Source organism: Alternaria burnsii (assembly GCF_013036055.1).
Source record: "Alternaria burnsii strain CBS107.38 chromosome Unknown 726, whole genome shotgun sequence".
NCBI classification, from domain to species: Eukaryota; Fungi; Ascomycota; class Dothideomycetes; order Pleosporales; family Pleosporaceae; genus Alternaria; species Alternaria burnsii.
Genome location: NW_024066126.1, coordinates 341,535 through 369,066, shown reverse-complemented (window position 1 = coordinate 369,066; position 27,532 = coordinate 341,535). Strand labels below are relative to the sequence as shown.

Here is a 27,532-nt window from a genome sequence, read left to right as displayed (position 1 = left end):
TCGTGGCCGTTTGAACATGCCGGGGGAACTTGGCATTAGAAATGTCTGTCACCATGAAGCCACCGCTTTCAGGAGTGCGCGGTGTACCTGCGGCGATAGCGGGGTACGCGGTTTGGGAAAGGTCAATGCTGACTCATCAACGCCAACTCACGCTCTCACGTGTCTCCCCACCACCATTTCCTCAACATCGTCACGATCCTCAGTCAGAACCTCCGCACAATGTCGAGCGAACCGCAAAGTCTCCGGGGACTATTCTCAAAAGCCGAGAGGGCGCGCGAAGAGCTTTCTTCTTCTTACGAAGCCAACAGTCCCACCTACCAGGAAAACCTCGGCGCGACCATCGCCACCTACGAAGAATGCCTAAAGATATCGGAGCAGGTGTCGTTGTTCAGCCCGAACGAGACTCTAGAAGACATATCGTCGTCTGATCTACAGTGCGTGTTCCGACCCACCCCACGATCCCGTGCGCATGGCCCTCGCTTAACCATTTAGATACATGGCGATAAACTATCACATGGCAGAACTCATACAAAGAATCTTCAACACTGATATATCATTTCGAAAACAAAATCTGCTACGAGCGCGGGGGCACTATGAGCGATTCCTCAAGCTCCTAGATTCCTATGATGTGCTTGGCAAGGCGGACGCGAAGCTCTTCGAAGCCTACACGGAAGACAAGGGCAACTTCTCCACCGCTAACACACGGGATGCCGCAGCAAGACGGGACGCAAAGATTTCCCGATTCAGGGAGGAGAAGGAGCTGAAGCGGAAACTCGAGGTACGTTGTCACGCTGATGTTGCTTTTACGGGTCGACTCTGGAGCTAAGACATGCGACAACAGTACCTGCGACAAAATCCCAAACTTGCCGAACAGGATGAGCAAGTGGTACGAGAGTTGCATCTGACTAACCTGGCGTTTATGGTGCATCAAACATTTGCTTCGCTGGAGTCGATGGCCCAAGAATTGCACATCATCTCGCTGGCTCCACCCGCGCCCCCACAGGGACAGGCACAGCAGGCGCCTGACAGCCGACAGGACGGCAGAGACAAAGACGGTTATTCTGAGCGCCTGGATGGTCAGTATGCTGGGCTGCGGTACTCCGGGCCTATCTTGAGCGGTGACGGCAAACCCATGCGGCCTTTTACGCTATTGGACAGCCGCCAAACCCTGAAGAAGAACGTCTTCCGTCCGGACCACAGTCTACCGACAATGACGATAGACGAATACTTAGAGGAAGAGAAGCGCCGAGGTGGCATGATAGAGGGTGGAGGCCCCCAGTCCGAGATTCAGCCTGAGCCAAATGAGGACGATCTTGTTGCAGCAGACGAAGAGACGATGAAGCAGCGAGCATGGGACGAGTATGTAGAGGCGAATCCCAAAGGTTCAGGAAACACTTTGAACAGGGGTTGAGCGTGGCTTGAGCGGATCAGATACCCAGTAGAACGAATGCATGATTGCATACAGGTTTACAGCGCCTCGGGTGCTAGCTCTCCAATAGTGCGTTATTCAGTACTCTGTATCCCCTGATATCGAGATGCAGCCCATCTGTAATCCACCCTGTTGGGAACGGCTGGGCGCCCAACAGGCCGCATCCTGGTGGTACCTGCTCATCGTACTGCCATCCTTCTTCTGTAACGACTGCATGCACAATATCTTGCCAGAAATTGAGCCCAACGACCCTCCCCGTCTTTTCGTACTCTTTCGCAATTTGCATGATACCGTCTGCATACCTCCTTTTGCTCATGTACGTCTTGTACCTTGGGCCTTCCTTTCTCCATTGGTTGATGTCCTCAATTTCCCTTGCAGACTTGTTCTCTCCAGTCTCGACCACAGATCCGTTAATGGGAGGATGGGTGATCAGCAAAACCTTCGTATTTTCCATAGTGTTCTCATTGAGGATAGTGTCAAGGAAGTTTCGAATAGTTGCTGAAAAGATGGGCCAAGGCACAAACTCCATCTCCCCGACCATGGCGGTGTCGTTTGCGCCGATGAAGATTGTGAACAGGAGGGTTGGTGCCGCGCCTGGGGATGTTGCACGGTGGATTATACGAGTGAAGTCATCCTTGAGACGGGTCGATGTATAACTACAGAATTTGTCAATATATAGGCCGTGAATGTGAACTAAGCGACGTACCCTGCTTTGCCTGTCGTCAGTCAGCATACGATCTAAAGCTCATCTTTACTTCGCTACAAGCACCAGCGGAACTGTGCATGAATCCTTCATTCGCCACCATCGTCTTGCCCGCATATTTTTTTTCTAAAAACCACCCAAGACCCTGTGTCTCTTCTCTGAAACTCCACTCTGTCATAGAAGCGCCGAACAAGACGATCTCGGGCAACATATCAGACATGGCCATTTAGGCGATGCTTGCTGGTCGGCACGAAAATGACAAATAGTAGACCCAATGTCTGAGTAGGATTTGGAAAGTATGGTAGAGGATTTGCTGAGACCTACCTTTGTTGACGATCTGTACTTAATCTTGATACCGTTGCCTAAGAAAAAGCCCAAAGCCTTGCGTTTCTTCACTGAAGCTTGATTCAGTGAGCGAATCACCAAAGAGCACAAATTCTCGCATATCAACAGACGAGATGGTGTGGTGTCTACTTCGTATCTGATTGCCCAATTTCCCTTGTCAGCATTACAATATGTCGTCCCAGAGCTCTCTGAATAGCTCGAGTACGGAAGGAGCCTGATGCGTCGCCCAATAAGGCGTAGTCGGCACGCTAATGCATGAAGCACGTGTTGCTACAACACCTGACTGGGCATGGCGAGGCACCTGCTCGCATGGCTCCTTTCGTCTTCTGTTTGCACACGAAGCATTCGTAGAGCTAGCTTATAGATGCCAAGTTGTGCTCTCGCAACTCCTGGGGCAATTGCGGATCTTCGCCACTGCCGTAACGGTCACAATGACATCACATATCCGTCTTGCAACAACCGAGCTTCTGACACTTGTCAAACTTCGTAGGCATTGATTGTTTGATTCTCAAGCCTATTTACCTGCGAATTCCTCTCAAGATATTCTCAGCAATAACATCAGGTCGTAAAGCGTCAACATACCCACCATGTCGTCAATCAGCCTTCGTCTGCGCGCCTTCCAACGCCCAATCACATCCCAATTGCGCACTTTCACTACCACACCCAGCCACGCAAAGTTGATGGACACGCCGAATCCTGCCTCCAACCTTCCGGACCCATCTGAAAACTCCTCTGCTGCACCAAACGCGAAGATGCGTTCGGACACGCAAAACACGGATCACCAGTCTAGTGCCTCTAAAGATGAGAACAAGAGCGGAGACGATCATCCGGCCAAGCAACCAGACCATCAGGCGCAGCCCACTCGGACGACAGGAATTGGGGGCGCGACGAAGGTCCAAGGAGGGAAAGAGGGACTAGGTGAGAGAGGAGACAAACAGTAGGCCGACAGGGTGAAAGAAGGATGTTGTGTTGATGGAATAGCACAGGTTGGATGATCGTACTCAACCTAGTAGGCATATTCAATTGACACGATTGTTACCGGGTGTGGATCAAATCACATTAATCTAAAAATGAAGCGACTTGGGATGATGTCTTGATGATCAATGGAATTCGTATTCACTACCGTTCCGAGTTGTTCTGGATCGTACCGCTCGCTCAATTGTGGAATTATGTGCGCCCTTACGGCCCACCTTGCATTTGGCGCGTAGAACACGACATCATGGTCTGATAGCCTTCTTGCGGACTTGCTGGACCCTATTATTACAGCGGACCGTAGTGGATGACGACGGCGAGGCAGGAGAGTACCGAGGTACCAAGAGGCGTCAACGTCAGTACCAAATCTGATTGGGTTGATCTGCCTTCTTCATCCACGTCGCGGCCCGTCGCGTAACACATCATGCAACGACGCGTTTTTTTAGAACAAAAGACTAGCAAGACGGCTCATTGATCGCAGTCTAACCATGCCGATGATGCCTTACCAACGTACACGGTTCTCTAAGCGTCTCCACAGCTGGTGGCCCGAAATGCACGTGGCGTTGCGGAGATGCGCGGAATGGTCCTTGCAATCTTTTCGCATTCTTTGCAAGCAGCGAATTCGTCCTTGAACAATTAGGGAATAGGTGAATTGTTGGTAGGCTAATGATCGCTGAACCAGCGCGAAGAGCGGGATAGGCTTCGCGCAAAGATTCATGGAGGGCTGTTCGGATAAAGTGGAAAGCCAGCGGGACCACGATGCTACCGTCTGAACGAACATCCCTGCTGGCAGGCCTAGTTTTCATTTCGTGCCGCCACTGTTCTGAACGGCGAGGCTGCCACGGGCTGTGTAGTCGGTGGCCTTACGCAAACGCATGTTTCGAGGGACACTACGAAATACGACATCGAGGCTATAAAGTAGACTGGCACAACCACCCAGCCGACCGTCAACCACATCACTGATCTGGTACTTGTACGAGAATCTGAAGCTCCAAGATGCGGTTTGATTCTACATTCGTTGCCGGCCTTATGGCTAGCGCCGTTGCTGGTCGGGCTACACCACGTTCTGTCGTCGACAGGCCGATGTAAGTCACCTGGGGTATTGGACGTGTACGTATGCTGATCTTTGCGCAGAGTGGCACACTACATGGTGGGTGGCCTCCAAAATAACGATGTCCGCCAGGATATTCTCGACGCAAAGAATATCGGTTTGGATGGCTTTGCGCTCAACTTTGGTACAGACTCTTATCAATGCAAGCTCAACCCCTTCCTAACAGAAACCAGACCAATTCGAGTGGTGGTCCAATGACACCGTAACCTACATGTTCAATAATGCCGAAGACATTGGCGGCTTCAGTCTATTCTTCTCTTTCGACCATGGTCATGGCGTTTTGAAAAGTCCCATGGATTACGCCGATTACTTCACGCGTTACAGCACTTATCCTTCTTATCTCAAGATGCGAGACCCATCTGATAATGTCGACAAGCCTCTCCTGTCTACCTTTGGCGGTGAGGACTTTACAGATGACGACTGGAACAAGTTCAAGGGCAAAGTTGGCAACGTGCTAGTCGTGCCCGGCTTCTCTGAGATCTACAATCCCAGCACCAGTTTCTTCAACAGCCGCACTGCTCTCGATGGCGTATTCAACTGGAATTCATGGCCTGCAACGCAAGACGGAAAAGTCACCGTATCTGCTGCGACGGACCGTACGTTCCAGACCGCCGCCGATAAAGCGAATAAGCTGTTCATGATGGGTATTTCGCCAGTACAATACAAGCACCTTAGCAACAAGGACAACTGGTACCGTCGTGGCGAAGACAACCTTGAGAACAGGTTTGGTCAGATACTCGATTTGCAGCCAGATATGGTGCAGCTCCAGACCTGGAACGATGCCGGTGAGGGTCACTACATGGGAAAGCTTCACTCAGATCCGTTGGACGACAGGACGGAGCTTCTCACGGATGACTACGACCATACAGGCTACTGGCAGATTCTCCAACCCTTCATCGCCGCATGGAAGAGGGGCGACCGCACAACAGCGAACATGCATCCTACTGATGGAAAGGCCGTCCAGGGCACTTTCTGGCACCATACGCTTACAGTCGGCGGTACCTGCTACGACGACGACGTAGCCAAGTCGGGAGACATTGCGAAGGCCGCCGAGGATGCTGTGTCCGGCGTCGTGCTCGTCCCCGAAGGCAAGACGAACCTCGTCGCGGTTGTCAATGTCGGCACCAAGGAGCTGAACAAGACGAATCTCCGCCCCGGCTTCAACAAGTTCAAGTTCACCGGGCTCGAGAAGCTGATTCCAGGGAAAGTGCAGTTGGAGGTTTGGGACGAGAGTACCATGGTAGGCGGAGGATATGGAAGTATTGAGGTTACGGACTCGAAGCCGCTGTGCAACTACCAGTTTGAGGTTGTTGGTGTACCTTCGTAGACTCTTCCTGTCTAGGGGAAATGGGTTGTATAACGAACGTATCACTTGTCTTCACACCGCCAAATTCCGGATAGCATTCATACAAAGCACCTAGCACGGTATGGTGCTGGCATGATGACCAGGTTGTATATCAAACGTAGCGTAAATAGACACGTGAATAGAGAATTTGATCTTCCACGAATCAAATCCACTGGACTTGATAGCCATACCCGCAGACTTCTCCGGCCAATATGACAATTGTACTCCTGGAGCCCCAAATTCAGCGCATCTCTATAACAACATTGAAGCAAAGCACGAAGAATTCCAAGGGACACACAAACGCTTGAGGCTGACCTCATAGAGGAGCAACATGCTGTTCTAGTGGCTACGGGAAAAGCGAAGGGCCTCGAAGAACAACGAGCCACAGCAAGGCTTACCGTTCGCAGTAAGGGGGTCAAAGACTACACGCGTACTGAGATCGATCGCGAGAACAAGAGGCAGAAGCTTGAGATCAAAGAGCACAATGAATGAAACGCTGCTACAACGTCTGGATCGAGTTCGAGTGGAAGAACAAGTGGATTTCCAAGTGCAACAAACAGGGCAGTCTAGAGAATAATGTACCAGTGATGCTGGGAACGTTGCAGGACGGAGAAGGTTCTTGTTTTGGTTTCTGGCTTCACAGATCCTTTATCGTGGTTTGTTGGGGACTCAATTGACAGCAAAGTGCGTACTTTTAAGTTCATAAAGTCATTGGCTATATAGCGTGTTGTATTTTAAGATGAACGTGACTTTTTTGGACCTACTCACCGCAATGTTGACGCACCGGTCGTCGCTCAAAATCCAGGGACTCTTGCTTTCTTAGTCGGTAGTGGGAAAATACACAAAGACAACATGGCGCTCGTGGCCTAGTGTTGTAGGTAAAATGTCGGTGAACGTGCTTCATGTGCAGTTTGTACAGGAACACTTCTTACCCTGGACAGAACCAACTGTGCATACCTTGATGCTGAGTCCCGCTGTCTCCACACGCTTGCACATCTCTTGCTTGTCGAAAGAACACAAGATGATGATGACGATCTTGTCATGGCTTTGCTGATACTTCTGTTCTAACGATCGCTTTGCCATCTGGACAATGAATTGAAGACCTTGGTCGTCCTTCCAGGTCGTTGGCTGGATTGTGCCGAAACATGGCGCTATCATACACAGAGCTTGCAACCCTGGGGCTGGTGGTGATTCGCTTACCAGGCCAGGGATTATCGCCGGCCGTCATTCTGCCTTTGTGGGTCATGTCAGAGCAGATGGATCTTCTGCTCTCCAACAGCGCAATTTCTGTGTGCATCATATGCTCGGTTGTGATGTATATGTCTAGGTCATGTAGCTTTGTAAATCACAGCTAGATTAGTGCTATCGTAGGGCGAGACACCCATGGACGATCACGTTTGCATCCAGCATACGGGGCTACTTTTAAGCCGATCGGAAGAGGACCCGACGGGGCAGATTCGCTGATCTTGATAGAGAAGGTGTGATGGAAATTGTAATAAAAAGTCGGAATGGGGCGGATGAGGGAGATGGTTGCGATAAGAGGGAGGTACGGGGCAGAGCTGCACATGGCGGCATGGGTCCGAGGTTACCGTGTTCTCGGTATCGGTAATTGGCGATAGTATGGGCAGAGGAGGTCCGCTTCGGCGCATCCCGCGCAACTCGACGGCCTTGGAAAAGTTTATTCTAGCGCGCTTTCGGATAGAGAAAGATCGGCTGTTGCTAATCTAGTGAGCAAAGAAAACACAGTTGCTTTGTGCATGAGGGGACCCTGTGTATTGAGTTTGCAGCAGTCAGACATGTGAGATATTGGGGTAGGAGAGGCTGCAGGGCTGCCGCATATAGCGTACTGTCTAATCCAAGCGTGCCCAAGCAAAGCGAAACGCCACGCCGGGACATTTTTCAATATAGAGGTATGACCCGAGGGGAAAGATAACGGCATGGCTGACACACGCAATTATTGGGCGAGTTGCGAGACGATTCGAGGCTCGCACAGGAAATGTCTCTCAGAAGCATGTCTGATTGGCAGTCCGGCGAGCGACTGCCGTGGTGGGGGCTGTTCAAGTCGAGTCGGATGCGCAGCAAGGGTTCAGGGCAAGCGAATCCAACATGCTGGATTGGTTGTTTCTGGCTGTGTTGGACTGTTGTCATGGAAGACATGTAGAGTCGTCAGGGGTGGCAGAAGCAACCATGGTGGCCTCGAGGCCGTTTGTGGTGGCTTGCAGGGGTGCGGCGCACGGCCCCCTAGCCGCGACTGGGCGCTGCACCTCGGGTTAGCATCATCAACGCCAACAGGCCTTGGATGCTTCAAGGCACTTGGGACGCCGGCAGTGAGACGAGCATTTGTTTTGGCGCATGTCCGGGGCTCACTCAATAGCGCTGCACATCCATGGGGCCATGCTCGCGCGCAAAAGGAGCACCAGGTCGTGTTTGAAGGCGCGGCACTGAACTACTGTCTGTCTGCCGCCGTTGGCTGCTGCTCCCTCACTGTCGTCACCCCACGCATTCCCGCCGTCAAAAAGCTTTGGCTCCCCAGACCGGCCCTGCATGGGCAGTGACATGCTTACTCGTGCACTCTACCGGCGACGCTGCTCCTGTATCCGTAACCTTATAGACTGCGCATCGCCCACATCGCCCAGCTGCATCCACGGCAGGTGGAGAGAGACAGCGAGAGAGAATCATGTCTGGGTACGCTGCTGCCCCAACGTCTGGCCGGGTCGCAGCACCGCTAACACGCGCAGGTCTATGCGCGAGTCCCTGAAAGCTCTGAATGCCGCCTTCTCTGCCTCGGCCGTGCCCGACCCTCTGCCCGACGAGCTCTATGCCACCATCCACGCCTTCCTCCAGCGCTATGACGACATTGACGACCACGACTCCCAGCGCTTCCACGATGATCTCCACGCGCTGTACCTGCGCCATGTCGCCAATAGCCCCGACAAGCGCGGCGCCTTCTTATCAGCTCTGCGACTGCTTCGGCCCGCGATAACAGGCGAGGCGCGTCTGACCGCCTGGTGGAACTCGACGCTGCGACCCGTCATCGACGGCATAGGCTACAAGAAGAGCGAGATTGAAGACGCGAGGGCCTTTGTGCAGAGCATCTTGGTCTACGACCCCGGAGAGGACCACGATGGAGAGCACGCCCGCTTGTCCGCTCTCTTCACCAACAAGATACTAGATGCATACCTGGCGAGGACCAAGGTGCCTTCGGATGCCGTGTCTCCAGAGAACGAGTTCGTCGCCCATGAGCTCGAGGCCGTCCTAGTCGCCTTTGGGCGCAAGATGCCAAAGGTTGTTCTTCTACCATGCACATGCACATGGCCTTGGCTGACTGTTCTAGATCCTCCTCCTCACACTCGACGACCTCCTCGTGCAGAAGCAACACCGCATACAGGCCCTCAACCTGCTCAGTGCCTTTGTCCGCCTCCAGCCGCCGCATCTCCACCTCGTTCTCGAAACGCCCCTCATCCAGAACCTGGAGAAATGCCTGCTCATCGACAACTCGTCGACCGTCATCGAGCTGGCTCTCGTCGTGCTCATCATGTTCCTGCCTCACATATGCGGAGCGCTGACCTCGGACCACCACCTCGAGAAGATGTTCCTTGTCTACTGTCGGATATTGTGTTGGGACAAGCTGGGGAACAACGATGGCAAAGCTGGCGAGATGGACATGCACGACGACGATGACGACAGCGAAGAAGAAGACGAGGAAAATCATGACAGCTCAGAGCAGGCTTGGGAGCAGGTGCAACCAGCCATGGACTACCCAGCCTCGCCCCCGCCGACCCTCATGCACTACTTCACCTTCCTCTACGGCCTATTCCCGCTCAACTTTATGAGTTTCGTGCGCAAGCCGAGGAGGTACCTCAAGTCGCTCAACTTCCCTGGAGCGCGCGACTTTGACCTAGATCAGGACCTCATCCACAGCCGGACAGAACCCTACCGCCGTGTCCATCTGCTGCACCCCAACATGTTCACTACCACTGTGGAAGATGAGCTTAGCGAAAACAGGTGGCTGAAGAGCGATCCCGCAGACGTCGTCGTCGAGTGCATGGATCTCTGCGTTGCCGTGTCGTCGACATTGGAGGATCCCGGTCCCCCACCCAACGCAGCTTTACCGCCTGTCCCTGAAATACCCTCGCAGTTCACCCTGGATGATCAGGATGGTACGACCGTGCATGACTCAGACGAAAGCTGGAGAAATACTCAGTCGACTATGAACGTTTCGGGTGATGCTCCACAAATTCCAGATGTCGAAGTACCACGGAGCAAGTCACTTAAGTCTGCTGTATCTATCAAGTCGATGGCTTCTCCCTTGCTCAAAGGTCGCGACATGATGGACTCTCCAACACTACCACCTACTACTGATACAAAGAAGCCGGACATGGCTAGCCCGTTGGCACAGCGGGCCGTAGCGCAGCAACCCAGTCTAGACAGTTTCGCCCAGTCGATATCTGGACAGACTTCTGGCCAGAGTGACTTCCAGAACCACACCATGGCGTCGCTGCAACGAGAAATTATGCTGCTTCGGAACGACCTCAACTTTGAGCGTTATCTCAAACTACAACACCTTGCCCACATTGGACAGCTCCAACGGAAGCATATCAAAGAAGCGACCGCCGAAGCCGAGACCCAAAATCTGATCAACACCAACAAGACGCTAAAGGCCAAACTCGCCAAGGCCAACGAGCTGTATGCTCAACTCAAGAAGGAGACACTCACGAGCCGAAGCCAATCCAAGAAATGGGAGAGCGAGCTGAACAACAAGGTCCGGTCATACAAGGAGAGCGAGAAGACATGGCACAGTGACGAAGGCGGTCTGCGATATGAATTACAAAGGACGCAGTCAGACTACGAACAGCTTAAGAAGATCGTAGAGAGGGCCGAGGCAGAGCAACTAAAAGCACAGCAACGAACGAAAGCGTTGGAATATGAGCTCGAGGATTATAGCGACATTCGACGAGAGCTCGAGTCTGCCCAGGACAAGATTATAGCATTCGAAGACCAAAGGAAGGAATTGCACACCCTCATCCAGGAGCGGAACGACCTGCGCAACGATCTCGAGATTGCAAACATGCGCTTGAACAGCCGGGAGCAAGATCGCGAAAGATCCATCAAGGCTTACGAACGCCGGATCATGGAGCTAGAGTCGCGCTTGCAAACATCTGACAGAAGCACCGGTATACCGGGACAGCTCCCGTCTTCCGTTCAGCAGATGCTTGACTCGACGCTCGCAGCGAGCAACGCCAAGATGCAGCAGCTGAAGAAGACCCACTACCGTCTCCTTGAGCAGTACACAGAGCTGCAGATGAAGTACCACGATCTCGAAGGTGAGCGAGAAGCGGAGATGGGACAGCTCTACCCCCGAGACAAGGCTGGCCATATCGATTTCGGCACATCGCGCATGAGTCGCAACTCTAGCGTTCGAACAGCGAACAACTACAGCTCAAGGTACTTGACGCCTCTCTCGACTACAGAGGTTCCCCCAAACGAAGAGCAAGAATACTACGAATACCGTTCCCCGGAGTCAGTACACAGCCCTGGTGCGGGTCCTTCACCACTTCGTCCGGCTAGGCTCGAATCACTACAACACGGAAAGCCGCAACGGTCGCAAACAGCGCCATCGCCCTACCCTGGGTTTGGCGGAAACTATGGGCCGGATTTCTCCGCAGCATATGACGCCTCTCTGCACAACCAGTTTCAGGCTCCAAAGCCGCCCCAATCTAGCGGACAGAGTAGCTTCTCCGCCGATACCGATGGTAGCTCCAACAAGGACAGAAAAGAAAAAGTAGAGCCGAAGTCGGAAGTTCGGATATACGGTCGAGGTAAGCCATCTGCATCACAGCCTGCGAGATCAGAGACTGACTATGAGACAGGTGGCGCGCAGAACATTGGGAAGAAGGTCAAAGAGAAGGAACAGAAGAAGCCGTCGTCTTCCAAAACTGGTGGCTTTCGCGGACTCAAGGGTATAATGTGATGCTATTGGTTGAGTTTATCGAGTGGGGGTGCGCCACTGTCGACCATGCATCGCTGTCGCACTCGGTTATCTGCATCCTGTATCGACTCGCTCCGGCATCCACCTCGTCATCATTGCTGCTCCCAATACGTTTTCATCCACATCTCTTTCTTTTCTTCCATTTATAACGACATTGCATGACGCGAGGGCGGTCTCGATTCATGACTGATTGCATTCTCAGATACCTGCCTTACTGGCACCCAGTCTCGACTCTCCATTTGTCGACTGCATCCTAGCACCGAGTTTAATAGCGCGTAGTCAACACCAATCAAAATCATCGCGTACTTTATGCGTGTGTTCACCCAGATGTGTAACAAAGATGACCGCAGCAGTGTGCTGACATGTCATTGGCGGAGATTGGCCGAAACATCAGAACTACGACCTTGACATTCACAATCGACTGTCCGGAGATCGATTCGATAAGATCTACAATACAGCCTCAAACCCAGGGTGCGTCAGGCCCGCAACTCCTGCAATCGCCATCACATTCAGTAAAGCTCAAACGCAGCCAAGAATTGCTTTTCCATCCGTCATCCACCTCCCGACCCCCTTGAAGTTAGCGCCATTTTAAGTTCGGAAAATAGCTCACCTGCACAACGTGTCCCACACTAAGATATACGACTAACAAACGGCCGCCTTGCGTTCTTTCTCCCCACGGTGTCGGCGGATGAAACGGTGAGGATGTTTGGTACTGTACTGATGGCCGTGACGTGGGGATCCTTGTTCAACGTACGATTCTGATAGATCTCTGCCAGATAACGACGGTACTGCGCATACACTCATCCGACCAACACTTTTGAGGCCCAGTCGCTTCAGAAGCAATGCTTGACCGCATGCGGTCTTATCGTGTTACCTACCTGGCTTGTGGTGTGGTGGGTGATTGAACGCCGTTCAACACTCGCGGAGACGGGTGCTGCCACACTGCAGTAGGAAAGTGGAGAGGGGACGGTCATGAGGGTACGCTAAGCCGTGCCGCGGAAAAGCAATGCAGTTGGATGTAGAGCGGGTACCCACCCGAGGCTTGGGCTTGAGTTGAGGTTCTGAGGAGACGTTGGAGGTCGACGGCGTTGGTCATTCTTCGGAGAATGTAGGAAAGGTCGGAACCACATCTTGGGGGACAGGATGTAGGCGAAGCTGGTCATCTGGTGCCTTGGCGTGCTTCTAAAAGATGGAAAACATCATCTTTCGGATGCGCTAATATCTACTTGATTGCAACCTATGACTGTAACTCTAGACGCGAAGACTTATGGGGACAGTGAAAGCATTGCACTTGGCTCATTTAGTCTTCTATAGAGTACTTGCAAATCATTCTGCTTCGATCGGCCCCAGCCCACACCATCTTATTCATATGGATCGCAGTTTCAGTTCCAGTGTGCTCCTGTGTTGAATGTACGATATGCCGACGGACGTGATGTAGGGTTACCGTATAGTGGAGCTCTCACGTCTTGATCTTGGCGAGCTGCTGAGTTGGTACGATGCAGTCTATGGTCTCGTGAGTCAGCCAGCAAATCCGCATGCTTCCTCTGCCAGAAAATTCGTGCTTCCGTCTCTTTGGCAAGTTCTCGTGACTGCTTCACGAGCTTCTCCTTTTGCTTCCCGGAACTAGCCTCCAAATTCCCGATCTGATTTTTCAGGCGCGCGATCTTGGATTCGAGGGCATAGATCGCGTCACTCATCTTCTTCTGCTCCATATCCCACTGAACCTTCTGCTCCTTGATTGCGATAAACTTGACCTTGTAATGCTCGGTCTGTCTCTCTTGCTCGAAGAGCATGGACTTCCAGTCTTGCTCTTCCTCTTCTTCTTCCTCTGGTTTGACGTCTAATACGGCTTGTTCCGGTCGGTCTTGTTGCGTGGTATATTTCCTTTTCCATGCCTTAGATTGTACCTGCGCTTCCCGACGCTTGGTCTTTTCTCGCCTGTGTCTTTCTTTTGCCGCGTTGGTCTTCGCCTTTTGTTCCTCGAGCTGAGCCCTCAGATCTAGCATCTCGTGCTCCAACTCCGCGCGCATCTCTGTTTCATAGCTACTGATGTGATCCTGAAGCATGAGATTAGGACCATTGTCGAAGTTCACCTGCTGAAGGTAAGGGATGACTTACGAATAGACGTGCACGTTTGATCAAGGCTACATCAAATTGTTAGCAGAGTCCGAAAGATATATCGGTATTGTAATCACCCTGTGACGAATCATTGGTCAAATCCCTGCTGTCTACGAATCGTCGTTTTCGTGCATCGATCGGAACCAAATCCTTGCTGTGAAGTTGTCCATGCGGCTCCAAAGATAGAGTGCTGTCACCGCGACGTGGTATCACACTCGCCCCTAGAATAAGGGCATCGCTGGTAATATGTAGAGGCTTCCGGTGTCGGTTTACATTTGCACACGCAAGTTTGAAGTTACCCAGTAGGTCCGGGTTCACTACGTCGAAGACCTTCTCTAGGCGGCCACTCGCCAGAAAGATAAGGTTGATTGCAGATTCGACTACCGCGCGCTCAAGTTTCCGTTCCGGGTTCATACCAGGCCTTGCATTACTGTAGTCTTGCGAGCCACCAATAATGCTGAAGGGGGGGTCGTAGTAAACTTTCGAGGAGTGTATATCCTGAACTAACGGATTGACCTGAGTTCCAGCTCCCGAGTAGTAACAAACTCGTTCACCTGTTGCACGCGCCCATACTGGCGGACCTCCGGACTTCCGTGAGTAGTGGCCGACAAGGAGCATGTGGCACCGGTGGGCACGGTGCTTGTCGTCTACGTATAACTTTTCGGCGAATTCGTAAGATTCCATATTGGAGATGCTAGCAAATGGAGCTGCCAGTCTACCCGTGCTACACTTGGCGTAATCACCAAGCACGTATTTCTTTCTCACCATCATGGTAGCCGGCGAGCTGAACTGTGTGATGCGTAGGTGAAATGGTGTAGTGAAATAGTCTAATAATTAGCGGAAGGCTGAAGATATATGTGCTCTCGTGAACTTACATGTATTGTAGCGACAGATGGTCAGGTAAGTAATATTGTTGTAGGAAGAGTCACCAGTGCGGAGAAGCTGTACTTGACGCGAGACGCACTAAAAGTGGGAGCAAACGCCCCATATCCTATCAACGAGGTGAAGGTGAGCAGTGATGATGAGGTGGCGGAGCGAAGGGAATGACAGCCTTGTTTCGAGGGTTTTTATGTATGCAAATGAGGCAAAAGTATTGCCATCAACAGAAAAGCATATCTCAGTGTCTATCCAAGTGGCCGGTCCGCCGCGACTAACTGATGTTGGAGACGAAGTGCGATCAATATGAGAAGGCGTCGCTGGATATGGAAATTTGGGCATGATGGTCATCAACCTTGCAACCGCACGGATTCACTCCATTACTACTCACCAGTCATAATGTTCTTCCTCCCAATAGTCCCACCCCATAGTCATTGTCAGTACTGTAGTTACTGTCGTTTTCATCATCTGTGGCATCTTCGTACCTTTTACCATGAGTACTCTCTTCGATATTCCTCTCCTGGATTCGACTCGTATGAAGATACTATTCTGCTGACACATGTGGAAGAAGGTCTGTTCTCACGTTTTTCCTCGACTTGATGTCCTTCCGACTGTCAATCTGTTCCAGTGTTTCCGTCTCTCTTCGCCTGTGATGATCTCCCAGTGATCCAGTGTAACGTTCATCTGTCTATCCTGTTCCCCTTTGCTCAACGAAACCATGCACAGTCAACTTGAAGGAAATTGATCCAGGCGGGACCATTCCAGCAACTTCGCTCTCTAACTGGCCACCGACCACCCTAGTATCCGCCCATGGCAATGAGAATGTCCTCGAGCTCTCTGATCCTCTCCTCCGCCTGCCGTAGCTGAGCACGATCTTGTTCACGAGCACGGTTTGCCTGCTGTAGTTGTGTGCGGAGGTCAGCCTCGTAGGCCTGTGTCTGTGTCTGTCACGAATTAGCGATGAAACTGATGTCTTTGCTACGGATGACAACAAAGCTGATATACTCACATATGTGGGTGGTTGGCGGCCTGATACAAATACATTAGCTAGGAAATGTGAGAATCAGATCAACGCACTTACGACGTGGAATGATTGGAGCCGGAGGGCGGCGTATAGGAGAATGTGAAAGACCGGATGCTGGTGTACCACCCTTTCGAGGAGGGAAACCGGCTTGGGTTTGCGGATCACGATTCGGAATGAGTGGGGGTTGGAAAAGACTGCTGTCCTCATCCATAGGCTCAGTCTTGACGCGTGGAGATGGTAGTCCTCCTGGAGAGTCTCTGTCCTGGCCGTTGGCATGAGAAAAAGATGATCCCCTATCCCAATCATTGTTCTGACGACCCCAAGCGCGAGCTTGATACTCCTCATTCAAGTCCTCCTTCTCTTTCTTAACCTTGGCCATGTTCGCAGCCTCCGTCTTCCGCGGTTCATAGTTGATACAAGCATACTTGAAAGCTTCCAGCGCATCTGTATCAGAGTCGACCTCGAAGTGAACGAGCCAGCCTTGCTTCAGGAAGACGACGTTGACAACTGTCTCAACTACCTTCGTACCGTAAACACGTTCCTTCTTCATACGCGTGTTCTGAGAGGTGGACATGTAGCTGAACGGCGGGACGTAGTAGATGCGATTTTCGAACAGATCATCTACTCGTGCAAGTTCGAGCGCTTCCGGCAAGCCGTGGTAATACTCAACCTCCAAGCCCGTGGGCCGCGCCCATACTTTTTGGCGTCCGAAGTGAGTGTGGTATGTGCCAACTAAGAACATGTGATCTTGGAGACGACATCGGTTCTTGTCCATGTAGGCCTTGACCTGGATGTTGTAGGTATTGGGGTCGACAAGCGTCTCGAATCCGAGATAGTTTTCGTCCTCATAATGCTTGTCAAACATGGCTGTAGTGTACCGGTTCGCCAAACCCATGAGAGGCTGCGGTAGCACAGGCATCCTACTGGTGAGTCCAGAATGAGCGTCTGATTCATCAGATTAGCAATGGTTCACAAGCGTAATGCAGGGATGCTGACCTCTTGGTTGATTCCCAGAAGATGGCAATGATACTACGGTGCAGAAAGCGTGGAGTAATCGGAGCAAGAGTGAGTCCTGGGTATAACAGAACCAGGAGCGTCAAGATAAACGCATAGTATTACCTGTCGCAGTAATAGATAAGAATGTTTAGTCAAGGTGAGTGAGACTTTATTCTATATCAGTCACGAACTACAGATGTCAGCGATCCTGCGAGATGGCTTGAAGAGACAAGGTGAAGGTAGTTCAGCACGCATTAGCAAAGAGGGTCAAGACATGAGAGCGGAGAACCGATACAGGCATTTGATACAGTCAGTAAGTACGAGGATCGCGATGTTCCCACAGTAACCCTAGGAGAAATCAGTACTCCCATCAAACAAAGATACGATGGCAGACTTACCTCCTACATCTTGCCCTGGCTGGCGTTGTACACAACCTTACTGACCTTGTACTCCACCACAACGCCCGGCTTGCCTTCACCCGTCACGAAATGACCCGCAGCAACATAGGTTCCATTCTGAAGTTCCTTGTATTTCTCATTTCCCGTCTCGAAAGAGAAGTTGACAAATGAATCGCCATAGTCGGTTGTCTTAGCATCGGGCGCACCAGACAGCACTTTGCCGACTCCCTGCGTGAGCTTCACAGTACCTTTGTAATACATCGCCAGAACTGTGCCGTCGTGGTTTCTGTGCAACCATTAGCCCATGCTCTGCCTATTGCGATCTTGTCAGCCTTCCACTCACTTGACTTGACTCCTCACATCCAAGCGCATGTTTCCGCCGTCGGCATCATTGTGAATGTAGTCGTAGCCAACGCCATGTAGTTCTCCATCCAACTTCGGCTCAAAGCCCTCCTCACTCTTCACCGTACCGGAAACCATTGGAACGATGACCAGCTGCGCGCCATGCTGGCCTCCAACTTGCATCGGCGCATCGATGTCAACGCGGACTGTGAAAGCGGGCTGGAGAGATGGGAAACCTGACATGTTGATTTGGTTGTTCAGAGGGATTGTGGAATAGTTTGTGGACGCAGATGATGAATGAAGTACTTGATACCTAGGAACGGATCCGCGGTAAGGATAAGCTATGTAGTTGGTGGTATCGGGAGGCTACCCCTCCAACCCCACTTTGAGGGGAAGATCCTCCTTCTTTCCGCGCTGATGACGGCACCGAATCAGACATCATTTCGGAAGTGCATGTTCTGTATATGCCTAAAGGCCATCGAGACTAGAACCCACTAATCCTACCCTTCTTCTTCTTCTTTTTGTCCAACTTCCCTCCAAATTTGCCGCGCTCGACTTGGCTTTGCGGCATCATGAAGCTGCCGCCATGAGGTGGTACCTGGATCTGACTTTGACTTTGGCTTTGACTTGATACCTGACTGCTGTTCCCCATGCCGCCCAACATGGGTCCTGGAGAGCTTCTAGGGAACGCGGTAGGTTGACTGACGGTATTACTCCTCGTGAGCTCAAGCTTGGCCTTCATAAGCTCGTTTTCGCGCTGTTGACGCTTTTCCCGGCGTTCTCTCTTCTTGCGTTCTTTTTCGCGTTGTAGTTGGCTCTCCTCGTCAAGATCTTCAGATTGGAGAGCACGCTCTAGGCTGGCCCAATCGTACGCGTGAGGATCACATCCTAACTGCCAGTGCGCGAGACCTTGAGCCACATTCGGGTGGATTATCGCCGGGTCTTTGGAAGTCGGGAGATACTTGTTGAGGCGACTGAGGGGGTCGGGCAGGGCGGGAGGAGTGGGAGTCGCTTCTGGCGGAGATGACCCCAGCACAGAGGGCGGAGGCATAGATGAGTATGGTGGTGTCGGTAGTGGCTGAGAGATCGGATAGTTTGAAACGGGATGGAAAGCACTTTCTTTGGGCCTTGATGGCAAGATGGGCAACGCGACACCACTGCCCTTGTTTTGTCCATGATGCGTGCTAGAGGCAGGCCTTCGATCATCACGTATACAGGTACTTGAGAACATCAGTTCTGTGGCAACCCGCCTAGCCAGACGTTCCAAGCGTTGACGAACGCGGATCGGCACTTCTGTGGGAAGAGGCGCAATCCATGTCTGGAGTATAGTGTCGTACACGTCCGAAATCGTAGGGTTGCTGTCGTGAGCCAAACCAAGCACGTGCATAGGCGCAATACGCTGAACATCCATTGTGTCTTGTTCATATCCGGAAGAAAACAACTCTTCGAAGTTGGACGAAGCTTCGTCAATATCTGCAACGTCAAAATGCGTGCGCGTAAACTCCATCCTGAGAATGTTAGTTTAGACCTGATGTGAGCAAGGGTTACTCACAAAGTACCCAATGGTAAAGATGGCAGGTCTGCACCAGTTGCCAGCATCTCGTTCACCTGGTCCATGACCGCCACCGCATCCTTCGCGCCAGACTCCTCTGCTGAGCTCTTAGACTGCGACATCACCTCACCCAAGAGGCTGTTGTTTCGTGATTCGGACGCAGTACTATCATTTAGATTGTCATGCCAATGCGACTGTGGCGTTGCAATTTTCGAGCATGGCAATACTGTTGTAGGTAGTCCGTCGGGGCTTACAAAATCGTCGTCTTTGTTGATCTTACGAGACCTGATTGGGGGATCCCTGGGACGTGTTATCGTGCTTTGCTCAAAGTCCGCAATGGCATAATCATCCTCGCTCCTGTCGTCCGCCGTGGAGGTCCGGGTATATACAATGAGCTCGTGGACGCTCAAGTCAGACTGCGTCACAAATAGTTGGAAAAAGCCAATCTCGGGCCTCAACTCTCCTTGTTTCATTGTCTCGATTAGAATGTTTGTAATCTGCCCTGGGTCCGGAAGGCATAGATCTAGCAGAGTGGGGTCGGGGGCGGTAATGAGCCCAGAATCACGCTCGACAAAGCTGTATACTTGGACAAGGTTATTGACACGAGAATGTATCATCACGCACGTCTCTGTTCATCTGTCAGTCGGCCTCTCACACATGTTGAGCCTGGCACATACCATCGTCTGCCAGCATCTGCGCACTCAATCCAAGCGTAAAATCTTCAGCGCCCCTGTAGTGCCGCCATGATAGAAGTATCTTGGCGCCTGTGTCGTCGGCACTTGACGGGAGCTCACTCGGTGGAGTGACTGCAATCAGTAAAAGTCGAGTAGAGGTCAAGACGAATACTCTACTGCGGTCTTTTGGATGCAACTTGACGCCCAGAATCCAGTCCGCGGACCGTTCGCTGAATATTTCTTGGCAAGGCAAATACGAAGTTGATCCGCCCCTGATGCTAACGATGCTCAAGCGGCGCCTATCGCAAACCATCAAGGTCGTAACATCGGCGACCCAGAGAACCCTCGCCCAGCCGTCTTGGCCAGTTGTGTCTCCGTCATCCGACTCATTCACCTTTCCGCGGAGCATGCATGAAGCCGAATATCTGCCAAGCCTAAGCTGATGCTCGATATCCCATACACTCCACGTTTGGCTTTGGTCGACCAGCGCAAACTGTAATTGAAAGTCCGGGTTAAAGGCAACATCGACATGAGCAAAGCCACCTGTATCGTTCTGGTGTATGCTGAGTATGCGGTTCGGTTGGATGGTGGAAGCTGGCAGACGGTAGAACGGGGAAATTGCGGCAGCGCGTGGTTGACGGTCGTAGTCCGGGTGAAATAGAACAGTGCGGGTGGGAAGTCGCACGGCAAGCAAAGGCCGTTTTTTCTCTGAATGTGCAAAGCAAACCTGCTGTATCGGTGCCGCTTCCTCGTTCCAGAATCCGCTCTCTGCGGCTTTCAAGGTTTGCCCTCGTACCCATGGCCTCGGTTCGGCTGTCCAACCATGCGTTTCGTCATCCAAAATACACAACTGCAGTATACTTCCGGTCTCACCGGTGGGCAACGCAGCCATCCGCCACGCCTCATCTCTACCCCTGGGCGTGATTGAACCGAAAGATAAAAGGCCACTGACGAGAGGGTCATAGGTCGAAGCCGCGGAAGAGATAGCAGCAGATACCAAGGCCAGGTCCGGAATTATGTCCGTAGCCGGAGCGAGCAGGGGGTCGTCTTGAACTGTATTGCTGAATTCATCCTGTATGCTCGTCCTGTTCACTGGTGTTTTTAGAGAGAACGGTGGTGCTGTTTTAGGTGTCGCATGATTTCGCGTAGAAGACGAGGTCGTTGGAGTTAGAATCTGCTTGAAGACCCGCTTCTTATAGTTCCTAGCAAAGGCCCATCCTCTGTTTTCTAAATCATAACTCGCGACGCCAGGATGGCCGTAGTTCAGGTCTTTGAGCGATTTGTCAGCCATTGGGCTGTCGTAAAGGTTCTCGATCGGTAACAGCGCTGCGGTATAAACTCATACTTCGGGCACAGGAAGCAAATGGTCGTAGGCGGGAGCGGAGAAGGTGTCTGTCAAACCTGGGAATGCCGAACGCGATGATGAGAGTGAACAAACCAAAAAGTTCCGCTAGCGCCAAAAGTCGCGTCGGCACGTGCAGGCGCCCCGCTCTTGTTCCTGCCGCATTAGCGCGGATGTTTGTTTACGGAGCAACCATTGGAACCGTCGCTACCGTCGCTACCGTCACCACCGTTCCTGCCGTCACCGTCATCTAACCGCATCCACGACATAATTGCAAATCACTGCGCACCACAGAATACTGAGAGTACCCTGCGATAACACACCCACCATGACGACCTTCGAGCCCTCACTTAGCACTACCATGCGCGCTTCCTCGCACGATGCGCCGTCCATGGCCGACCAACTACCCAGCATCAATTTCGGATTCGACGACTTGCGCAGTCGCATGAACCAGTTCACTACACGATTTGACGCCTTTATCGAGAACGGACGAAGACGAGTGCTCGAAGAACGCAACCAGTTTCGCATGAACGTTGCAGAACTCCATGGTAAGTTGGCATGGCTTGTCTCGGCGCTGACGATTGTATGCTGACTTCCACTGCAGAGGACCAACGCATGAAGAAGCGCGACATTGAGATTCTCGAACTCAAGACAGCCCAGCACAGCCAGACTCTTTCCAAGGAATCCCAAGAAACATCTGAGATGCAAGAGGCCATCTCCGCCCTTACCCTCCAGCGCGACGAGCGCTTGGCGCATCGCGACAGCCTCCGCACACAGATTGCTGAAGTGCAAAAGACCATCTCCGCACGCCGCGAAGCCCAACTCAAGCACCGCAGATACCTCGATGGCCAGAGCCGGTACAACGAGCCGGAACTCGACTTCTGGGAAAACTATCTGGGACTGAGAATCGAGGGACTTGGCAAGGACGATCGACTCAAGTTTGTGTATACCAACGTCGACGAACGAGAGTGGGATCGTGAGGCGTGGTTTGAGCTAGACACTAGCGAACGCGACTACAGAGTGTTAGAGATGCGGCCCAAGGTTGAGCGCGAAGAAGTCGAGACAGTTGTGGAGAGACTCAACGAGACACGCGATCTAGCAGGCTTCCTAAAGGGCATGCGCGAGTTATTTGTGGAAGCTTGCAAGTGATGGCGCGACACGCAGCCATTTCACGATGTTATGTAATTATGCCTCTAGTTCTGATAGATACCCGCAAGATTCTTGCTCTGCTCCATCTCATCGACCGCCATTCTTGATCTTGTAGTACTCTGGCGCATACTGTGTCAGCCAGTCCATATCCACTGTACTCAAATCTCTAATGTAGATTTTGTCTTTCGTAGACTGAATCTCCGTGTATATAACCCAGTCAGCCTTCCTCGTGAAGAACACAGAATTCGGATGAGCCCATAGTGTCGTCTTCCCGTCCACAGTCGTAAAAGTCCCGTCTGCCTTCATCCTCGCAGCATGCGCGAAGAACCCGGTTGTCAAACAGCGGCGGACACGCTCCGCAAGTGGGGCACCACCAACTCTCAGTACACCCGAGGATGCGAGAACATTTTCCTTGACGCCAAAACGGTCCAGATAGGCAGCCAATTGTTTCCGGACACTGACTGCCTTGACGAGGGACTTGTGATTAAGACTGTTCGAGTGGCACCATGCCGTGTTTCCCATACCAGCTTTCACAAAGGCTTCGTACACGTTGTATAGTGTAAGATGATCACCCTCTGCTACGGCAAATTTCCGCCTCGCTGCATCGAGCTGTTTCTTTCCCCCATCATGGGATACAAAAGCGTTGCCTTGGAGCGTCATCATAGCGGCTATCGTGAGCATCTCGCTCAAGCAACCAAACTCTGGCTCAGCCGCTTTCAACACAGCGCGCCCAAGCATTGGTTCGAGAGGAAGCTCTGCCAGGCGCATACCAAAGGGCTTTGTAAGCCGAGCGTGAGCGTCCAAGGCCCCCAGAGAGTACAGCATATCTAGAGCGCGTGTCACGAGCGCTGATGGCGGTGGGGAGAGGTAGTCGAATCGCACTACGTTCGTGATTCCCAAGTTAAGAAGCTGCAGGATTACGGGGGCGAGGTTTGAGCGGGCGAGCTCTGGAAACGTGGCTTCCTCTAGGCCTTCATATACGCTTGCCGGGTACAGTCTAAAGCATTTGCCCGGTCTCGTTCGACCTGCACGGCCTGCTCTTTGTGTGGCACTGGCTTTCGATACCGGGACGACGGCGAGATCTTCGATGCCAATATTGGCGTTGTAGGCGCGGAGCTTGACGTACCCTGAGTCTATCACGAAAACGATGCCATTAATGGTCACAGACGCCTCTGAAATATTGGTGCTGAAGATGACGCGTCGCGTATTTTGCGGTGGTTTTGTGAAGATGAGATTCTGGTCTTCTGTGGGCAGGCCGGCATAGAGAGGTAAAGGCATGAGTCTTTGCTGAGACGAAGACATATCGGCAATACGGTCGCCCAGTTTATCAATCGCGTCATCTATCTCCTCGCGCCCTGTCAAGAAGACGAGAATGTCACCTTCGCTCTCATGCTCGTGAATCTTGATGACTGTGTCGATTGATGCTTCGACGTAGTTGTTTGTTGGTTCCTGTAAGTATTGAATCTCAACTGGATATGTGCGTCCTTCGATACCAACAATGCATCCAAATTCTTCCTTGCTCTTTCCATGAACCTTCTCGCCTTGGTCGGGGCTGAAGAAGTCAAGAAAGCGTTCGGCTTCGAGTGTAGCGCTGCTCACAACGACGCGCAAGTCTTCTCTTTTCACCAGCACTTTCTTCAATAGACTCAGCAGTATATCAGATGACAAGCTGCGCTCATGTGCTTCGTCAACCATGATAACGGAGTAGCGGGAGAGTAGCGGATCGACAAGCATCTCGCGTAGTAACAATCCATCTGTGACGAACTTTACATTTGTGGCGGCAGACGTAACATCTTCGAACCGAATGCTGTATCCAACTTTCTGGCCGAGTGGTGTCGCTAGTTCCTCTGCTACTCTTGCAGCTACACTGGTACATGCTATCCGCCGGGGTTGGGTGATAGCTATCTGCTGGCCGCCATTGCACCAGCCCGCCTCAAGCAGAAATTTTGGTATCTGCGTTGTTTTGCCTGGACAAAATCAGCCCCTGAGTTTGGTTCTGTGTGGACGGGATAACCTACCACTGCCTGTTTCGCCGACGACAATAGTCACAGGGTACGTCTCTATCGTGTAGAGCAGTTGATCTTTGAGTTGTGCAATTGGTAGTAACGCGGGCGGCTTATACAGACTTGGAATCAAAGCAGACTCAATATCCCCATCTTCTGCCATGACTCAATTTCATGGAGCTTCAGGAGGAAGTAAAGATAGATTGGTGTTGGGAAGCCGAGAGCATCGAGTAAGGGTCTCGATGGAGAAGCACCCTAAGGAGAGACTCTAGCCGGATACGACTTAGCGTAATGCATTCCTGGGTAGTTCAATGCCTGAATGCGATGGTCCTACTGGATGGTGCTGAGAGTAGTTTGACGACCAACCAGATCAGCCCAGGAAGTCGAGATTTGTTCAAGTGTGTGATTTTTTAGTTAGCTAAGGTTGATCCAAGCCGGCAGGCTCGACTGTCTTACTGGTGCTACAAAGACCAGGACTGAGGTGCTTCGGGTTGGATAACAAGATGCAATGCAAGCCCCAAAGTCTGGCGGCAATTTCATTACACAGTACATGGATTCATTTCGCGAAAGGCTGGCAGGTCAAGGGCTGGATGACGTCTGGCACTAACTTGCCTTATCGATAGCCCCTCTAACATTTTCGAGTCGCGACTCACAGCTCAAAACACCTCAGAATGGCGTTTCGCAAGCGCAACATAGCACTGTCTCGCGCACCAGCAGGAGAAGACGCGTTGAACTCGCCCTCTTCTCCTGCAGTAGCTCAACCTGTGCCAACGCCCCCCGGTGTACGACCCTCACCCATCGATGGCCGCCCCACCACATCCACCGGTACACCCTCGCTCGATGGCATTCTCGCAGGACATGCTGGGCTAGCGCTGGGAAACTCGATACTCATAGGCGAGAGCGGGACGACCGACTATGCCGGCGCATTGCTCAGGTTTTACGCAGCGGAAGGTGTGGTGCAGGGGCACAAGGTGCACGTAGTAGGCATGGGTGAAGTGTGGGGTAGGGAATTGCCTGGCATATCAGAAGACAAGTCGGACAAGAGGAGGGAAGGAAAGGAGCGAGCAGAGAAGATGAAGATCGCGTGGAGGTATGAAGGCCTTGGACAATTTGAGAGTGCTAGAGGTGCGTCTTGTATATACTCTGGGAATGCACAATTATATTCTGAACAATTTTGACGAGGCTTGCGACAGGCTCGCCCAATGCGCAGAGAACAACGAACCAAGGCGACGCAGCAGCAGAAGAGCAGACAATCTTCTGTCATACCTTTGATCTGGCCAAACGTCTCACGCTTCCGGTAGGGACAGCAATCAACTATGTGCCGATACCTCCACCGACAGGCGCTTCTGCCTCGCCCTTCCCTTCGATTCTGCAGAACATACGGCAGCAGCTCGAGTCAACGCCACCACACACGGTACATCGCGTTGTGATACCTTCTCTCCTCTCGCCAGCGCTATACCCTTCCTCGTCGGCCCATCCGACCTACATACTTCAGTTTCTCCATGCTCTGCGCGCGCTCCTCCGGCAATACCAAACGCGTCTGACCGCCGTTGTCACGCTTCCACTGACCCTGTATCCAAGATCCTCCGGGCTGGTCCGCTGGATGGAGATCCTCTCAGACGGTGTACTCGAATTGTCTCCGTTTCCATACTCGCGCATGCAAGCACTTGCACAATCGGCGGGCACCACAAAGGACGAGGAAAGACCGCAGGGCATGCTTGCCGTCCACAAACTACCCGTGTTTCACGAAAAGGGCGGTGGTGGTGGAGCAGAAGACTTGGGCGAGGACATGGCGTTTACATTGAGCAGACGCAAGTTTGTGATTGCAAAGTTCAGCCTGCCACCGATGGAGGGCGACACTGAGGCGCAGGAGGAGGCTGTAAGAGAGGCGGCGGGTGCTAGTGCGATGCCGAAGAAGCAGGACCTAGAGTTCTAGGAGGCGCGTGTGACGGTAGTGTGTAGATGAAGATACCCTGTAAGGCGGTCGAGCCATACTTCTTGTGCTGTTCATTCCGAGTCGCTGTCCTCTCCAAGCATATCTTCCATCTCAATTTGTTCCCAGCCTGCGCTCCCTGCTCCAGATCCGAAGCCTCGCGTGTAGTTGCGACCAAAGGATGCGTTTCGGGGATTGAATGTGACACCGGCAAATCTTGCGCGGAAGCCGTCGCCCATGCAAGAAGATGCAGCAAGGAATGCGAGAAAGAAGAGAAATGGTATGAAGAGCAGCAGGCTCAGGAGGAGTAGAACGTTCATTGTCAGCTTGTGGTGTTGTCGGTGCGGCGACAAGGCCACGCAGGCACGTGGAAATGTCTAGACCCCTATGACATAGTGTCGGCGGCTGGCCAGTCGTTGAACCGAGCCCCTGGCCGTCAACATTGGGGCTACGACTCAACTCAACCTTTACATGGTACATTCTCCTGCGACTTGCCCCCAGGAAACCATGAACTGCATGTTGAAATTGCCGCTTAGCGCGCTCTTGCTTTTGTCATGCGCCCTCAACGCCTCGGCGCATGGCGGGAATGAGCATGCGCAAGTACAAGTCCCACCGGACGCCGACTGGGCGACGCGACACATGGCCGGTATAGACTTCCCGGGATCCCCACATGAACGCGTAGGAAAGAGCAGCGTCTGACACACTCGCAGAGGAGCACCACATCTCCGGCTATGACGCAACTACCTTCTTCAACCTACACGACTACGACAGCACCGGCCTCTGGACCGCGGTCGACATCCGCCGAACCTACGGCCTCGAAGACCCCTCCAGCGCCTCCATCTCCGAGACAAAGAAGCAAATGGTCGTCCAGACTATCCTAGACATGTTCGATACCAACAAAGACGGTTCCATCACCTTGGCCGAATTCGTACAAAAGGACTCAGAGAACGTCAAGCTTCCAGACTTTGGCATGGGCCCAGGACACCACGGTGACGACGAGTACGAGTACGAGATTCATCATTGGGAAAAGTACCACAGTGGTGACGACGTCAAAGAGGAGGACCTGAACCACCCGGAAGATATCGCGCATTTCAAGATGCATGAAGAGAAGGAGGCTGCACAGGAGGAGTGGGAGAGGCTGGAGCTCAGGGGTGTCGTAGAGAAGAACATCCCACTAAAGTACAGGCGGAATTGATGAGCTTTGCAAAGGGCTGAGGATGGGCGTATGGCG

The 27,532-nt window shown here is 52.3% G+C and overlaps 13 protein-coding genes across 13 annotated transcripts; 6 read left to right on the top strand and 7 right to left on the bottom strand.

The window, feature by feature from the left end:
- Nucleotides 1-219: 219 nt before the first annotated feature.
- On the top strand, nucleotides 220-3,418 carry GT037_010288 (type 2a phosphatase-associated protein 42; the record flags this gene model as incomplete). The annotated part of the gene is made up of 4 exons (XM_038935335.1): nucleotides 220-434; nucleotides 493-778; nucleotides 842-1,359; nucleotides 3,049-3,418. The coding sequence occupies 4 exons, from the start codon at nucleotides 220-222 to the stop codon at nucleotides 3,416-3,418; spliced, it is 1,389 nt and encodes a 462-aa protein (XP_038782131.1).
- On the bottom strand, nucleotides 1,485-2,358 carry GT037_010289 (uncharacterized protein; the record flags this gene model as incomplete). Its single annotated transcript, XM_038935336.1, has 3 exons — nucleotides 1,485-2,085; nucleotides 2,136-2,145; nucleotides 2,199-2,358. 3 exons carry the CDS (start codon nucleotides 2,356-2,358, stop codon nucleotides 1,485-1,487), a joined length of 771 nt encoding a protein of 256 aa, XP_038782132.1.
- A 1,027-nt stretch (nucleotides 3,419-4,445) lies between the features above and the next one.
- GT037_010287 (glycoside hydrolase family 71 protein) lies at nucleotides 4,446-6,397 on the top strand (the record flags this gene model as incomplete). The annotated part of the gene is made up of 4 exons (XM_038935334.1): nucleotides 4,446-4,534; nucleotides 4,584-4,684; nucleotides 4,734-5,819; nucleotides 6,228-6,397. 4 exons carry the CDS (start codon nucleotides 4,446-4,448, stop codon nucleotides 6,395-6,397), a joined length of 1,446 nt encoding a protein of 481 aa, XP_038782130.1.
- A 408-nt stretch (nucleotides 6,398-6,805) lies between these two features.
- On the bottom strand, nucleotides 6,806-7,205 carry GT037_010286 (uncharacterized protein; the record flags this gene model as incomplete). Its single annotated transcript, XM_038935333.1, has 2 exons — nucleotides 6,806-7,056; nucleotides 7,106-7,205. The coding sequence occupies 2 exons, from the start codon at nucleotides 7,203-7,205 to the stop codon at nucleotides 6,806-6,808; spliced, it is 351 nt and encodes a 116-aa protein (XP_038782129.1).
- Nucleotides 7,206-8,449: 1,244 nt separating this feature from the next.
- On the top strand, nucleotides 8,450-11,876 carry GT037_010285 (uncharacterized protein; the record flags this gene model as incomplete). Its single annotated transcript, XM_038935332.1, has 3 exons — nucleotides 8,450-9,190; nucleotides 9,240-11,724; nucleotides 11,776-11,876. 3 exons carry the CDS (start codon nucleotides 8,450-8,452, stop codon nucleotides 11,874-11,876), a joined length of 3,327 nt encoding a protein of 1,108 aa, XP_038782128.1.
- A 1,400-nt stretch (nucleotides 11,877-13,276) lies between these two features.
- Nucleotides 13,277-14,696, bottom strand: GT037_010284 (uncharacterized protein; the record flags this gene model as incomplete). Its single annotated transcript, XM_038935331.1, has 3 exons — nucleotides 13,277-13,951; nucleotides 14,013-14,038; nucleotides 14,090-14,696. The coding sequence occupies 3 exons, from the start codon at nucleotides 14,694-14,696 to the stop codon at nucleotides 13,277-13,279; spliced, it is 1,308 nt and encodes a 435-aa protein (XP_038782127.1).
- A 989-nt stretch (nucleotides 14,697-15,685) lies between these two features.
- On the bottom strand, nucleotides 15,686-17,891 carry GT037_010283 (uncharacterized protein; the record flags this gene model as incomplete). The annotated part of the gene is made up of 6 exons (XM_038935330.1): nucleotides 15,686-15,832; nucleotides 15,898-15,917; nucleotides 15,970-16,857; nucleotides 17,198-17,256; nucleotides 17,314-17,592; nucleotides 17,650-17,891. The coding sequence occupies 6 exons, from the start codon at nucleotides 17,889-17,891 to the stop codon at nucleotides 15,686-15,688; spliced, it is 1,635 nt and encodes a 544-aa protein (XP_038782126.1).
- Nucleotides 17,892-18,132: 241 nt separating this feature from the next.
- On the bottom strand, nucleotides 18,133-21,165 carry GT037_010282 (uncharacterized protein; the record flags this gene model as incomplete). Its single annotated transcript, XM_038935329.1, has 3 exons — nucleotides 18,133-19,156; nucleotides 19,201-19,828; nucleotides 19,878-21,165. 3 exons carry the CDS (start codon nucleotides 21,163-21,165, stop codon nucleotides 18,133-18,135), a joined length of 2,940 nt encoding a protein of 979 aa, XP_038782125.1.
- A 379-nt stretch (nucleotides 21,166-21,544) lies between these two features.
- Nucleotides 21,545-22,365, top strand: GT037_010281 (uncharacterized protein; the record flags this gene model as incomplete). The annotated part of the gene is made up of 2 exons (XM_038935328.1): nucleotides 21,545-21,764; nucleotides 21,821-22,365. The coding sequence occupies 2 exons, from the start codon at nucleotides 21,545-21,547 to the stop codon at nucleotides 22,363-22,365; spliced, it is 765 nt and encodes a 254-aa protein (XP_038782124.1).
- Nucleotides 22,366-22,452: 87 nt separating this feature from the next.
- GT037_010280 (p-loop containing nucleoside triphosphate hydrolase protein) lies at nucleotides 22,453-24,531 on the bottom strand (the record flags this gene model as incomplete). Its single annotated transcript, XM_038935327.1, has 2 exons — nucleotides 22,453-24,332; nucleotides 24,384-24,531. 2 exons carry the CDS (start codon nucleotides 24,529-24,531, stop codon nucleotides 22,453-22,455), a joined length of 2,028 nt encoding a protein of 675 aa, XP_038782123.1.
- A 508-nt stretch (nucleotides 24,532-25,039) lies between these two features.
- GT037_010279 (paxneb superfamily protein) lies at nucleotides 25,040-26,304 on the top strand (the record flags this gene model as incomplete). Its single annotated transcript, XM_038935326.1, has 2 exons — nucleotides 25,040-25,493; nucleotides 25,562-26,304. The coding sequence occupies 2 exons, from the start codon at nucleotides 25,040-25,042 to the stop codon at nucleotides 26,302-26,304; spliced, it is 1,197 nt and encodes a 398-aa protein (XP_038782122.1).
- Nucleotides 26,305-26,375: 71 nt separating this feature from the next.
- On the bottom strand, nucleotides 26,376-26,621 carry GT037_010278 (uncharacterized protein; the record flags this gene model as incomplete). Its single annotated transcript, XM_038935325.1, has 1 exon — nucleotides 26,376-26,621. One exon carries the CDS (start codon nucleotides 26,619-26,621, stop codon nucleotides 26,376-26,378), a length of 246 nt encoding a protein of 81 aa, XP_038782121.1.
- A 187-nt stretch (nucleotides 26,622-26,808) lies between these two features.
- Nucleotides 26,809-27,496, top strand: GT037_010277 (secretory pathway protein ssp120; the record flags this gene model as incomplete). The annotated part of the gene is made up of 2 exons (XM_038935324.1): nucleotides 26,809-26,947; nucleotides 27,012-27,496. The coding sequence occupies 2 exons, from the start codon at nucleotides 26,809-26,811 to the stop codon at nucleotides 27,494-27,496; spliced, it is 624 nt and encodes a 207-aa protein (XP_038782120.1).
- Nucleotides 27,497-27,532: the final 36 nt, after the last annotated feature.